General features: G+C 38.9%; 1 protein-coding gene across 1 annotated transcript; it reads left to right on the top strand.

The window, feature by feature from the left end:
- Window positions 1-1589: 1589 nt before the first annotated feature.
- Window positions 1590-15359, top strand: LOC138019635 (BRD4-interacting chromatin-remodeling complex-associated protein-like). Its single transcript, XM_068866487.1, is given in 10 exon segments — window positions 1590-1788; window positions 2066-2169; window positions 2350-2392; window positions 4198-6121; window positions 6124-6326; window positions 10522-10619; window positions 11086-11234; window positions 11884-11978; window positions 14116-14209; window positions 14625-15359. Coding segments are annotated over 9 exon segments (3210 nt in total). The 5' UTR covers window positions 1590-1788; window positions 2066-2128; the 3' UTR covers window positions 15188-15359.
- Window positions 15360-15824: the final 465 nt, after the last annotated feature.

The following is a 15824-nucleotide window of genomic DNA, read 5'->3' as shown; positions in this document are numbered from 1 at the left end:
TTTTATATTTGCATTTCGATCTTATCGCTATTTTGTATTTTATTTATGTACTTTTTATTCATTCATTTATTCATTATTTATTATTATTATTTTATTTTAGTACTGTTATTGCAATTATCTATTGAAAATAGCATCTTTATTGTAATTATCTGTTGTAAATATTAGTTTTCTTGGATTGTAAGGCGCCTTTGATCATTCTATAAATGTTAAAGGGCGCTATATACGTAAATAAATTATTATTATTATTATTATTATTATTATTATTATTATTATTATTATTATTATATCTTTATTTTAGTAAGGTCCAACCCCCAAAACTGATTGACGTTTTGAAGTAAAGAAAATTCGGGTTATGAATCAATTATTATCGCTGTGAGATATTCATAGATAACAAAAATTAGTAGTTAACTGACAATTGGCCAAAAAAATAGTAGTTAACGGATAATTTGCCGTAAAATTAGTAGTTAACTGACAATTGGGTACCCCCATCAGCACCCTCTATTTCGGCTGACCAAACCAGCCTTCTTCAGGTACAACCTGAAGAAGGCTGGTTTGGACAGCAGAAATATAGTACATCACTAAAATCAAATCTACGTTGTATCGGCTTTTGCTTAAAATATTTAGTTTCTCAACTTGAAATAACGCCGATCAGATCAAGCCACTGATCCAACGTACACCGACAGGAAAATTGTCCACGGTTGCTTGCTTCAAAACTCTAAATGGAAACATACAAAAAAATGTGCAGATTAAAATAACTGATGTCATTAACGAATTTAACCCTTGTTTTATTGTAGCATTAGACATGATTAAAGAGGCCTCAATATAATCGCTAAAGGTTAGCTAATCATGAAACCAAGTTTGGCCTTGTGTTAAGGAAATCCTATGGTTTTGGCAAAGTTAAAAAAAAAACAGAGCCTGAAGAAGTGTTTATTTTGTTATTATTATTATTATTTTTTTGCGCTATTAATCCAGCATAATGTTTCATTCTTTTGCCTCAATATTTATATGCTCAAAATTATGCCGGCATAAGGAGGACAACCCTAATCGTTCGTGGTATTTTGACTAGCGCTGGCTCGTAAAAATCAATCAATACATCCATTATTATGAATAGACCTTTTCACGGTTTCTGACGCCATCTTGGTTGGGGGCAAACGCGGCTTTTAAATTACTGTGAATGTATGGGGTTTTGACCGAATTCAAACCTCTTAAAGATTCACACAACGGAAAATTAGCTCATTGCACAAGGCACAACGTCTGAAAATTGGATATTAGAAATCCCCTTATGTCGCTTCAAATTTCGCGGGAATTTGCATAATTTTGTTTACGGTCGATATCGCTTGATTTAATTGTCGTACTTCACGAAACTAATCTCAATAGGAGTGCCTTTTGAGAGGTATTCTCGCTATCCACAGTCGTTACATTCACTGTAATTTAACCCGTGTTTGCCCCCAAGCAATATTATGGGACTGATATGGCGTCAGGAACAGTGGAAAGGTCTATTCCCGCCAAAACTACCGGAAATTCAGCCCAGTCCTTCTTATTGCCTTGATCACGTGCGTGCCCCTGGCCACCCCACATATTGTTGCTTGGAACAAATGCGAGTCGCGGTCGCATGTCCGTCTTGAAATTTTAGCTAAAATCACTCCAAAACAGGAAATTTGCCCGGCCCGAGGCCGAAACGACCATTTCCAGACACACTACATTCTCCCACGAGTCAACATGAGGGAGCAGTTTTGGTTCATGGCCCGCTAAAGGCCCGTGAAGATCATCGTATGCACACAAGGACAGGTAGGCCGTTCGATCGAACGCGAACCTTAGATGTTCGTGATTTTGTGCTAATGTTTAGCCGGCTGGGCCTCTTGAATAGGGGGCTGTTTACCCCCCTATTGTCAAAGTTTTTTTCAGACGGCCTGGCATATTGAGAGTTCGGGAGACTTCTTTCTAGTAATGTTCCGGAAACTGTTCTAAATTGTGTGTAATTCTATCTAAGCTAACGTTAAGTTTTGAGAAAATTTGTATTTCGATAGCATTTTTTAATACCTACTTTCATAATTTGTGACTGCAGGTTCAGACGAGTGACTATCAAAGCGAGAGCAACAGTTCGTCGAACAGACTTGCATTTGAAATTATGGACAATGGGAGCGCCAAATGTCTTCTTGACGTTATAAAGTAAGCGAAAATAACTTAAGAAAATAGTAATTAAGCTAAGTAAAGTTTCACTCTACCTGCATTTCCCAACTTTTGCGTGAGAAGTTTATGTAGAAAGGAAAGTTAAGTATTTGAGCCTAAAGTGGGGATAAACCCGAATTTTTTCAGTTAATTGAATAGTTACTTATGTTTTCTCCTCAGTGATCCAAATGCCCTGCAGGAATTTCTAAGAACTAACAGTCAGGTCTGTATAAAGATTAATTTTCTAATGTTAAAGCATGTGCTACATGTGGCAGTCATAAGGTTTCAATATAAGTAACTGGTTGACCAAAAAGTTCATTTCTTTTAATATGTATTAGCCTGCTTTTAAGTCTCTGTATTCCATTGGATGAATGACTTTTTAGTTCAAAAGTTTAAGTTGTCAACAAAAATATGCTTGGCAGGTTAATGTTTATCAATAATCATGTCATTCCTTTTCATTTTGCAAGCACTTTATTGCCAGTTTTCACTGTCACACCATCATCAAAACCATTCAACAAATGGAGTCAAGAATCAAAGAGATAAAAGAACATGAATATATTCAAACAGTCTCGCAAAGGTTCAGGTCTGTGCGATGTTTCGTGCAGGAGATATTCGAAGAAATGTTTTGCTCAAATTTATAAGGCTTTGTAAGGAGACGCCATGTTTTTGCCAGAAGCTAATAAAAACATATGTCATTGAGTTTTTCTATAAAAAGCCTGTAGTTGTCTTCTGAGGGCTCATAAACATCTATATGAGTACTTATTCTAATACAAGGACTGTTCATATTGCAAAATCTCAGTGGATAAGTTACTTTTTTAAACTATGTGACAGCATTCTCGGCTTCCATTTTAATATCGTGTCACGCAAAAGCTTAGAAATTCATTGCTTTATCACAAGATGAAAAACCCTATCAAACGGAAAATTTGTGAAAAGACAAGTCTTTAGCTCTTCTAATAATTAACTAAACTAAAATCTCAAAAAGATTGATAATTCCTTATTTTTTTTAATTTTGATGATGTCATGTGAAAACCAAGAAATATAATCAATTATTATTATTATTATTGGTGTGATAGTTTTTAGCTCCTACTAGGTCTGTAATTTAGAGGATCGTAGGTGTTAATAATATTTATTAGATGTACTTAACTATTCATGAAATAATTCAAAGTTCTCATTACTGCTTAGAAAGTTTGTTTAAATGTTAACAATAGGCTTTCCCCTTTGAATTTGTGGTCAAACTGATGAAATTCATCAGCTGTACATCAGCCACACTTGGAAGGGCTCCAACCTGAATCAACCGTTAATTTTAATACCGGAGCACCATGGGTAAGAAAATGTGGTAACCCATCTGTGCAAGAAAGTTTGGTTTGGTCACCATACGACCCTACGTACCTCCACCCTCCATGTATACCAATGTGATCAGTATCATGTGACCATATCGCAGGCTCAAGTTTAGAGGTCATTGAGGCAGCTATACTTCAGCTAGTTTACAGCATGCATCTTTGATATTGGACACAGACACCTGTCAAAACAAGGTTCCGCTGACCAGTATCACATGAGCATATTGCAGACTCAAGTTTAGAGCCCATCAAGGTCAGCTGTTCTTTTTAAAAAATTAATTTGACTGCTGACTGGGTACTGGGTTTTGATTGGATTGCAGGCTCAAGCCAGGTTAACTTATTGTAAGAATAAATAAACCAGGAGCTTCGCCTTTATGCTTTTACACTGGATGCTGTACCTTTGCACTATAAGACATTGGTAAAAGCAAGATAATTACACTACGTTTGGAGGTTAAATCACCTTGCCTATTTTTTGAACTGAAGTGTCAAATTAATGGGCTACATATTTTCTGTGATATTATTATTATTATTATTATTATTATATATCAAATACAAGGTGCTACAAATATATGCTAATCATTGTCTCATATTATTATTATTATTATTATCATTATTATCATCATTGTTATCATTTTATTATTACTATTACGATCATCATCGTCATCATTGTCATTATTATTATTGCCGACAGGATCACAGTGTTCACTCCAAGACCACAACTTCAGCTGCTGTTGCTACATCAGATTTTAGAAGTCACTTAGTAAATGCGCAGTTGAACACAAGTGGATTGCGGAGAAATAATGTTGCAACTGAATTTGTGGCAAATCCAAGGATAGCTACACTAGGGTCAGGTACATTAAGTAATCTAAATTCAACAACTTTGCCACAAACTACATTTGTGAATGCAGTGGTCAACAATAACACAACAAGGACTGGGGGAAGTCACACAGGAAGCTACAATGTAGGAGTTGCACCTTCATCTGTTCCTTTGTCAAGTGGACTAAGTTTTGCAAAGGCTTCAACTGTAGAAAGTAGTGTATTAGGGGTGTCGCAGACACCAGTTACGGTAAATTCTACCACAACATTTCAAGGTAAAAAACCTATCCCCATCCAGCCAAAAACACCAAATGCTTCTTCACTTGCAAGTAACTCAACAGGTAGTTTAGTTGGAGGCAGTACCCGACAAGTTGTAAGTCCTGGAGTTCCGTCAGTAACGCATAAACAGTCAGTCAGTGGTCAGCAAAATATATCAACAGTGGCACAATGTGTTTTGGTTAATGGTGTTGAATCAAAAGCAAGTGTCAAAGGCAATGCTGCAACGGGTAGTTTCCATGGTACAAAGTCGTCATTGTTAGGCAAGTCGCAACCTGTACTGCCAACAACTCCTGTTAAGAGAATAGCACCCAAACAACCAAGCATTTTACCTCAAAGTGGTCTCTCATCACCCCCTCAAATGGTTAGTCCACAGCATAAAATTCTTTTGCAACAAGTGGCAAACCCAACTGTACCGAAAGTGCAAGCTGTTGTAAACCAAGTGTCGACAGGAACAGGTCAGCAGCCAATTCATACTCAACTTCTTCAAGCACAACAACTGTTGCATTTGATTAGAGGCCAAAATTCAACAAACCAGACTACACCTCAGGTATCACCTCAGCTTGTACAGTCACCCCAGTCTTTACCAGCCAATCAGATCAAACAAATTCAACAGTTAGTCCAGCAAAAACTTCCAAACCAACAACAGCAAGTACAAGTTGTACAAACTGTCCAACAGGAGGTACTAAAGCCATCTCAACTGCAATCTGTACTGAAGCAAAATCAACAGGTTACTGTACAGCAAACGTCAGACACAACACAACCTCAGAACATTGTGGTGCAAGAGGAAGTCATTAAACAGCTTCTTCAGCAAGTAACACATCAAAAATCTGCGCAGAATGTCATTCAACAACAACCTCAGATATTTCAGCATATACAGCAACCAGTTCAAAAGCAAATTTTAGTGCAGAATATTCAACAACAATCTACTGGGCAGAGACTGCAAAGTTCACAGTTACCAGTGAATGTGAGCTCACAGATAAGTAACGCAAATCGTAAACTCAAGGCTGAAGCCCCTGCTGGTAATGTCCAATTGCAACAAGCATTGAATAACCAACAGAAACAGATTCAGAAAATACTTGGACAACAGCAAGTTAACCTGATACCTCAACAAAATATTGTAATCACAAAGGACCAAGGAACTAGATTACCCCAAGGTGTAACGTTTGTACAAAATCATCCTAACTCACACTCAACAGCACAGGTTGTAAATCAAGGGAGTGTTGTCCAGCATGCTAAATCGGTTGTGGTGCAACAAAGCCAGGCAGGTTCACAATCTCTCTTACAAGTTGTTAACACAACGCAACAGAACAATATCCCTCAAGCACAGCAGCAACAAATGCAAAACACTGGTGTTCAGAAAGTGTTTATCATAAAACAACCAGAGCTTTTGCAAAAGCTTGGACTGCAGGGATCGAAAACACAACAGACTATTCAAATTACACAACAACAGTTACAGGCACTGAAGCAGTTTCAGTTGCAACAACAAGCTACAAAGCAGAAGCTGATAGTCAACAATGTGCAGCCAAAAGTTTGACAACAGATCAGTTGAAGCAATTACAGTTACAACAGCAGCTGCAGGGCACAGCCGTGAAGCAGATTGTTGTACAAAATAGAACACAACCAATTCTTCAACAGCAAAGACAAGTTGATGTTAAGACCCAGCAGGGAAAGATGACACACATTCCAAGAATTCTTCAAACATCAGGACGGCAGGCAGTCTCTCAGGTACCAGAGTAACTTCTAAATTTAGTGCAGTTAAAAATTTTATTGTTGGGGCCATTCAGGCAATGCCCACAAATTTCCACCCAAGGTGGTTCCACGTAATGGAAAGTGTCATTATCAATAAGTCGTAAGGGTTGAAATTTCCTGTAGTGGCAACTCCAAGCTAAATCTTGCTGGAAAGAAAAACATGGCAAACTAGAATTGTTGCTAAGGAGTGCAACCAATTATATTTCATCTGATCAGTGTAGCAAGGGTTTCGGTAATATATTTAACAATTATTGGATGAGGTTGAGCATGATAGCGATAATTATCAAGGCCAAAGTTTGTGTTATCTGCCAAAGCCAAAGGCTGAGGCGGATAACACAAACTGAGGCCATGATAATTATCGCTATCCTGGGAAAACCCAATCCAATAATTGTTTTATTGTGCATATTCCTGAGCTGAGCTCTGCCATGACCAAAACTGATCAAACTGCTGGTTAGTGTATTAGATGTAGGTGACATCTTTTCTGCATGCATAAAACTATTGTCTGTAGGTATGACATTAATTCTACATAGATAAAATCTATCGTCTGTAGGTATGACGCAAGAGAAACAGAGCAAGCAAGAATTAGCTGCATGCTTATAGCCAATCAAAATCGAGCTGGTGACACCAATGTATAATAATTTAAGTTAGTGGCTGGTTTGAGTCGTGTCACTTGACTGTATCAACAAGGGGCCTAATGGCCTCTTTCTCTAGGGGTGTCTGGGGGCAAGCCATTATTTTTTAAACATTAAAATTTTTCAAAAGTCATTTAAGGACAGTGCCTACAAATTCAAAGGTATTTTTGCGTGGTTTACTGAAGCAGATCTCAACAAGTGTTATTAAAATCCAAAATGAAAAGTGGGGGTAGCCACGCATTTTTCAAAGATAACGAGATGCTTCTGTGAAGCATACACTGGGTTGCCTGTGGTACGTGCTACAGAAAATCAGAAGGCACTGAATTGTGTGGTATTGAAATACAGCATTCCAGTCTCTGAAGAATAACAAATAAAAGAGAAGCGAGAAACATTGGCTTCTGGGCTGACATGTTGATAATTTTCAAGTTCCCTCACAACTTCTTTTTACCACAAGTGTGCCCTCTGAGCATCTGAAGGCTTTCTAATACTAAAGTTCACTGAAGTTAAGCCCTGCCGGGCGGGGTTAGTGTTTGGATGGGAGACCAAAATAACGTACCCCTCCTAAAAAAGAAGCATCGGACCGAAAATACTATTAACTCTAACAAATGCGAACTCAGCAAGGTACAGATCTTTTTAGCTTGCTTTATGCAAAACAAATATTGATGAAAAAGCAAATAACTATCGATACACAGTTTTCAGAAACCGGACGGTCGATCGAGAATAAAATATTTACGACATCAAAACAACATTAATTTTGAACCGTGAATATAGAATATAAAAAGTTACGATCAGCGACAAACATTTTGGGAGATTTTTGCTACGTTCAAGTAAATTGCAAAATCGAAAGTGACTTGGCCGGAATTCAGCGGGCGCCGTGATTAAGTTACCGCTGTATGTTTACTCGCCAAACAGTGAAGCATCTGTGTCAAATGATGGCAACATACCGGGTTTTTGTAAGTTTCTTTTTCTGTCAAGTGTTATAAAGTTTGACAAGGAAATGAGCGAAGTCAAAACAAAGATCACAATCGCCCAACTCTTATTTATGCAAAGTCAAAATTTACTCTCCAAGACACGTACGACGTTATTTATCACCAGGTAATTCCATCATTTTGGAAATAGCAGCTACTTTATTATTCATCTGCGTCACAAGTTTTCACTGATTTTGGGGCTCATTTTGTTGAAACTCAAGCACGCTTCCAACAGGCCTGTGAACCCTTCCTGCTTACAGAGCAATACTAAAAAACTTCTCCCATATCACATTTCAACCTTAAGCTCGAAAATTCAATACACAACATGATATTATAATTCACAAAGGCAGAAAATACCACAGAATCCTTTTCCAGCGAAAATTTTATTGAAACAAACAACATATTTGCTCTTAGAGGCGAAAACCTCTTCCTATTTCATTGCGTGCGTGAAGACAAGAAACTCAATTGTGTCAAATTACCATGTACTTCAGGTAAATACTGCTCACTTTGATTTCGTCTCGACGGGCGATAGATTGTTGTCGAGGTCCAGTACTCGTCGCTTTTGAGATTCATGCCTAGTTTATCCAACTGACTTTCCATTATTGAGCTCCATAAGGGTATATTTTGTTTAAGGATCCACTAAAACGCCATTCGCGTTGCATGACTTTCGACGCCATTGCAGGCTAAGTTAATGATTCTACTGTGTCCACCAGAGAAATCTACGCAGTTCCACTACCCTCTCGATCCTAAGAAAATACGCCCAGAAGGCTCTATACACAAAGACACCACTTACCAGGGGAGTGACAGGCAAGACTTTTACCGACACGGAAAAAAAAAAACTAAAAAAAAGAAAAAAAAGAAAACAAACAAACTAAACGAAGACCTCGACTGGGTTTGCCTTATAAGGCAACCCAGTAATTAATTAACAATATTAGCAAAAAGCTTTAAAATACAAAGCAATGTATGGATTTCCTTTTCAAATTAAAGCTTAATAATCTCTGAAAAATGCATGGTTACCCCCAATTTTCTTTTTGGATACCAAGATCACTTGCTAAGTTCTGCTTTCTCCGCATATATTTAAACGCGCAAAAATATCCCTGCATTAGTAAGCACTACCGATAGGAAATCCGTGTATCTGGAGATGTGCAGAATGTATGCGCAATAACAATACTAGGCACCGTCCTTAATTTACTTTTCCGGATATATTCAATTTCTTTCCGGATATGCCTTCCGTCTCCCCTTCCCCCCCCCCCCCCCCCTCCCCCCTTCCTCCCGTATCCCGTATCCGGCAAATTCACTGACGAATCCACAACTTTTTGAGTGTGCTCTCCAGAGTGGATATTTTTTAATCTGCTAGGAATCTGAAACAGGGTGGACCCTAAATCCGGAAATTATTTTATCCGGATGACGTAACAAGATCGAGCCCAGTTCCTTAACCGTGAAATATGCTCTGTTACCTCTGTTTCCTTGAGGAGTCCTGAGTAATAGTCAGAGTGAATCTGATACGTTTCGGATACGTGTGGATGGGCAAATTCGATTTGAATACGCTACGTGTGGATGGGAATATTTTTTAATCCCGAAAGAAAAAGTTGCAGATTCAAAAATATCCTAACATGTGAATATGTGTGGACGGGGCCGCTTCACATTGTCATTGTCAAAACGAGTGTTTATCTTAGGTTTCAAAGAATCTTTCTTTAATTTTTTCAAATTAAAAGTAGTGGATGTCTCTGAGTGATGCAGTCGAAGCCGATGCTTTTCATAGAGTAGGATGCAGCTTTGCTGCATTTAGTAGAAGGGTTCATTTATTCTGTTGCATGTTTATTAAAATTTTGTGAAGCAAGAGTGAGAGGTGCAACAGCTGTTTTTTAAAATTGGGACTGAACGAAGTCTCAATAGCAATTGACTTTAAATTTAAAAATGTACATTATCATGGTGCAATAGCTGAGTTTTGAAAGTGGGACTGAACTACGAAGTCTTGATATTCGACTTCCTGGATAAACAGGGCATGGCAATTGACTTTATCATTATTTGTACAAATAATGTAGTTCATAAACATATGCTGTCCGTACAGCAAAAAGCTGTGGCGGTGGTCTTGAAAATGCTGAGGCTGATGGCAGCTTTTTTAAGACTGAGGTCACATTTTCTTGCTATACGGACTGACCCTTACATATAGATAACTTATTATTTTTTCCTCTCACTCTCTCCGTCTCTCTCTCTCTCTCTCTCTCTCTCTCTCTCTCTCTTCCTCTCTGAAATCACTTTTGTAATAATATTATTGTTGACTCGCATATTATTGCAGAATTATCTATTTGAATTCTGTTTCCAAGTGGCTTGCCTCGTAATAATCTGTTTTGAAACTAACTTTTGTAGGTAAACAGATTCAGAATGGAAATTTAAGGTCAAGGAAAAAAAAAAACTGAGGGCATTACCGTGTCCATGGGCAGAGCTAGGAAAATCAGATAATTTGCAGGATTCGATGCTTTGCCCTTTTGGAAAAAATATTGTGTAATATGCAACATTAATGCAAATGCTAATTTGTTTATGTTTCTATTGTCCTGTTGTGAATATTAGAATGTTAAGGTATCTGTAACAGTCAAGCCAGAGACAAGCAAGGGTTTAAAGCGGCCACACTCTTCAGACACAACAGAGTCACCAAAAGTTGTGACCAGGTCAGTTTGAATGCTAGCACTATGGGAATGGAACCCAAGTGAATCCAAGTGAAAGTGGCAATGTGGAACTCTTCAGATTTATTTTAGAAATCTTAAAATGGATAAATTTTCTTTTCTTGGAGAAACAGTGTGATAGGGCTACAATCTCCAGAAAATTGAATGTCATTTAATTTTTGTTGTGTGGCTGATTCCATGAGAGGCATGGGTCTAAACCTGAGGTGACATCACCAACTACTTTGGATTTAAATTTTCAAAACAGTGGCTCATGTCATCTCAGCCCTACACCCTTCCCTTCCCTAATCTCAGCTGCGGGACAAACTACCTCTAGATGGTTAAGTTTTACATCACATTAAAAGTGAAATTCGAACAGAGAAAATGTTTTCTTTGGGTGAAATTTCAGCTTGGGAACTTTTTATTATTAGAGGTTGGGTCGTTGACATCTGAACGTATTTTGACTTTTCTCCAGATTAAAGCAGAGCCTAACACAGGACCAACAGTCTGTACTTCGCCCAGACCTCAAGAAACCCTTCACTTCCCATGAAGATATTGTAAAGCGTCTTACCCCTTACCATGTGTGTTATGACCAAAGCCCAACCCAAGATGATGTTGAAAAAGGTGATACGATTAATTTATTCTCTTTTATGCTGTGTTAACTGTAGTAATAATACTTGAATAATACTTTATTTTACCACATGCCACCTAGAAGCTACACAACCAGTTTAAACGTGACTGTGAAATCAAATCAGACATTAGGTTTTTAGAAGAAGGGAAAACCGGAGAACCCCGAGAAAAACTTCTCTGAGCAGAGTTGACAACCAACAAACTCGACCCACGTAATGATGACGAGTCTGGGAATCGAATCCAGGTCACATTGGTAGGAGGCGATTGCTCTCACAACTGCACCATCCCAGCTCCACTGTACACCATTTTGTTTGCAAGTGTAGCGTGATTGTAAGACATTACCATTACCATTGTAGAAAAATATGCCAATATATTTTGATACTGGTAAAAGAAAATACAGAACAATGATCGTAAATTATGTTATGTTTTGGACAAGTGCAGTTGACTGTGATTTGATCACTGATGTAAAAGGGTTTTAAAATTCACAACCCTATGTGTTTTTGGCTGTACTTTTTTTTAGATTACTTCTTCGACATTTTTAAACAAACCCAGAATGTCCTCATTAACTAATGAGTTGATCCATGATGACTTCAAATTTCGTACTTGTGTATTGACATTGCATTGTATGTCTTACTCATTTAAGCGGAGGGGCTGTTTAGTACTGTATCAACGCAACTCGTAAAACGGAGTCAGAAAATGATGGAAAAGCATCGACAACTTTTATTCGACGAAAGCATGGTAGGTGAACTTGTAGAGCGCCTTAATTACGTCTTCATCCACACATTGTCACTCCGTTTGCAACAAGTCTATTTGTCTATTAGGGTTGTGACCTTCCTTTTAGCTTCATGTGTGATGCACTGTCGTTGGCAGATCCGGAGCTCCCGAGTTCAAGGCCCGTTCTGACCACCTGTTGAATTTTGATCGTGTTAGTCCCTGGTTCAACTTCTCGGCTGCACTTGTAAATAGCCAACTGGTTTGCCTCCTGTCAGTTGATTGTGTTTCATTGGCCCCAGAAAATTCCTATGGGGAGTGGTCAATTATATGTGTATGGTGTTGTTTACATAACAATATAAAGGCCGCCAGTGGACTGGGCTAATCTCATTTACCACCTATCCAAATTCATTCTTGTCCTCCGGGGCCACCATTTTTTGGTTAGAACGGAGAACAAAGCCTGTGGCCGGTTTAGAAATACCGTAAAAACGCGCCGTTTTAATGTCAATTTAGGAAGTTACAGGTAATCTAAAAATAACAAGTAAAAAGGAAGCATGATAGTTTCCAAGGCGTGATAGAGTTTCAGTCGCGGGGACCACGAAACCGCGAGCCATTCTGTGGTCAGAAGATTTGAATTTGTTGCAGCCGCTTGAGAAACCAACCTTTTAATCACTGGAGCGGGTCCGCGACGCCTGCCAAATCGACATCTTTCACCTAGCCGTAATGCCGTACGTTTTGCGAATGGAATTTTTTGCATTACAAAAACAGACGATATTTAATCTGGTCCTCACAACGACGCAAGCACAAACAACATACGCAAACTCAGTAGAGTCTTGATGATTAGTATCTTTATTAGTACTAGAGACTCGAATTAACCCTTTCATTCTCCCAGTAGCACCATAGAGTTCTTTGTTAGGTAGTCATGAGAATTTGGTTTTACATCAAGATCACACTTCTTAAGCTGATAATAATTTTTATTCTTCAATACCTGTACATTTCATTGAACATTGTGAAGAGAATTTACATACCAATCAGGATCACTCCTGGAAGTCAAAGGGTTAAATTAACAATAAGTGAGTGCATTTGCGTATGTTGCTTGTTTTTATTCTTGCGCCGCTTTTGTGGACCAAGCTTAATTAATGGTTTGCTGATAGTTGTCAATTACAGTCAATTTTTGTAGCTGTTGCTGTCGAGTTTAGTGCCGGAGCCTGTAATTTGCTGATCGACGGGTTCGTAGTCGTTCCCATCGTCACCCTATGTGCTGACCAAACGATCGCAACCCCAAGGACTGAGAATACTCTCGATTTTATTAGCTGCTTATGCACTAGGCTCGATTACCAGCCGCTGTTCGGGAACCGGAGCCCGCGCTCCTCCCCGAAGACAAAGCTGGACGCGTGAGGTGATCCACTGTTGATCTCCGCCAATCAGATCGATCAGGCATAAATTATATTTCCTTAGAGGAAATTTTCAAGTTGTGGCTACGAAGGTATGGCCTGTGTTCGAGCTTTGTAGTGCTTTTAAGGTTGGAAACATCGAATAAGATGGTATTGTGTCGTTTTGTACCGTCTGAGTTCGGGAACTTCACTAATTTTCCAGTCGGCGCAAAGGGAAAATAACGACTTTCGGATCCATTGTTATTGCAAATTCTCCTCAGACTTTGCTAATGTAAGAGCAAGTAAGATTCTTCAAGATCAATTGAAATGACTGCTGAGCAGTTTATTTGTGGCAGAACGAGGGGGCCAATGGGGCCGACTGAGAGATCCGAAGCAGCCGAAGAGTGATTTTGTTGATGATTCAAACTCGCATTATACTGACCATTTCACCAAAAACCTAAGCTTGCATCATCTGAAACTTCACACAGACGTTTTAGCCATTGTTATGTAATTACTGTTTTGTTAAAATCAGTGTTTTGGGATGTCTAATTCTATTTCTCCGCAGCTACATGTATTAACTTTGCATAAATTATATTTTGAATTTACGTCACAGACACTGACACAATCTATCGCTCACACGTCCATCCGTCTCTTTTCGGGGAGGATCCCCGAACTCGAGTGAGCGGCGGAATTCGAGCCTTCTTATGCACGTGTCATTTGCTTTTCTTGTTTTCTGTTCTTCTAATTTATTTTTTTGCGCAGTTTGCATTCTAATTTTGTTTTGGTTTCAGAGGGAGCATCCATCGGCTGAAATGGTAATGCTTTACCGAGTGTTTTTGACCAATGAACGGGCAGCGTTAGCTGAAGAAAGAAAGAAAGCGAAAGGTGAGAAAATGACTCCCAATTCTTACAGATTGCTGGTATTCTAGCAAAGTAAGTTGAATGAGGTACTTAGCCCAGAGCAGAATGATTACATTGCCTTTCTAGGAGGCCTCTTGTGTGAAATTCGCATTGTTCAACTGACCGTTAAAGTACGCTTAGTGAAAATGAACTGCTTCGTTTGGTTAGGGTTGGGGCTGAAAAAGAACGCGCCATATTTTTAGCCAATCGCGACCCGGGTCACCTTGAATTGTGACTTTGCACTTTGGCTCAGCGCCGGCTGCAGGTTTTTGTTTCGCGTTATATGATTGGCTCAGTTATTGTCTTCTTTTGCTGTGATTGGCTAAAAATTCTATTTGCTTTTCCCTTGTGGCACTCACTGACAATTTTTACTCCGTGGCTGTTTTGTTTAAATTTTCAGAAGATCCCGAGGAATTCCTGAATTTTATTAAAAAAGCAACGGATGGAACGAATCAAAGTGATGTTGACTCCGCAGAGACTCCTAGGGTTTCAATTTCCTTAAAACATTGCGCTTCTTCGGTGACGTCGGCAACTGAGAACGACTTAGTTAGCAAGATGGAGGACACCGTATCCGAAGCATCGTCCAAAATAACCTCGCTTTTAAACGTCGATTCATCTCCTCTGATCAAGAACTCGCACACCAATTCCTTGTTTCCTAAGACTGAAACCTCCATAACTTCCTCGCCAAAAAGAACTAATTCTTTGCTTGCGGACTCTTGTACCAAAGACGGTCGCCATGAATCATCGCCACGCGAGATTCACCAGACAAATAGACAGACTTCACATATTACAGATAAGACTGTGGAAAATGTCACGTTGAATAATGTGACAAGGGAGGCTTCGCCTATAGACGTATCGATGGATACCGAAACAGAGAAAGAGGATGTCACTGCCACTTTAGCTTTGCTTAATTCCATGGCCTCTGAACTAGACCAAGTCTTGGATGTGGAAGGCGCACTTTGATAATGGATACCTTATTCAAAAAGTAAACGCATGGAATGATCGAAAAGGGTATTCAGTGGAGATTTGTTACGTAGTTAACGTAAGTGAGTGAACGGAGGTGATGGGAATAGCGAAAAAAAAAACAAAACAAAGTAGACCTATAAACTTAAAAATAAACCTATTGTGTCATCTGGCAGTTGGTGTATTATGAAGAAAAGTAGTTCATTGTAACCAGCCATCTGAATCAACCACAGACACATCTCAAGCGAATGAAACTGGCCTGTCTACAAGGTGACTAAAATCATAACGTTCTTGAAGGGACCAAGTTTGTGTACTTTGGTTAATTCTTGTCGATTCCATTGTTTCTCTCTCTCTTTCTCTGGCGAAAATATCTCGAGCCGCTTTGTAATAACAACAATGAGCACACACTTGCACTTGTTTTAACTTTGTCCACATTAGGCTACAAACGGAAGCGGCTCCCAATGATTACGTATCTTGTCAGATTCGCAGTCACCTGCGATGCTTTGCGCATACTTATCTTCCCAAAATCATGACAAGCTTTCGACATCCTTTTTTTGGACTTTCTTTCTACCGAAGCAGAAAGTATTCTGCTTGATGAAGTTTTCAAGTAGTTAACCAGGAAACGCCTTGTTCATAG

The sequence above is a fragment of the Montipora capricornis genome, chromosome 10 (assembly GCF_036669925.1).
Source record: "Montipora capricornis isolate CH-2021 chromosome 10, ASM3666992v2, whole genome shotgun sequence".
In the NCBI taxonomy this organism is placed as follows: domain Eukaryota; kingdom Metazoa; phylum Cnidaria; class Anthozoa; order Scleractinia; family Acroporidae; genus Montipora; species Montipora capricornis.
The sequence above is the reverse complement of the archived record's forward strand: the minus strand, read 5'-3'. Positions and strand labels throughout refer to the sequence as shown.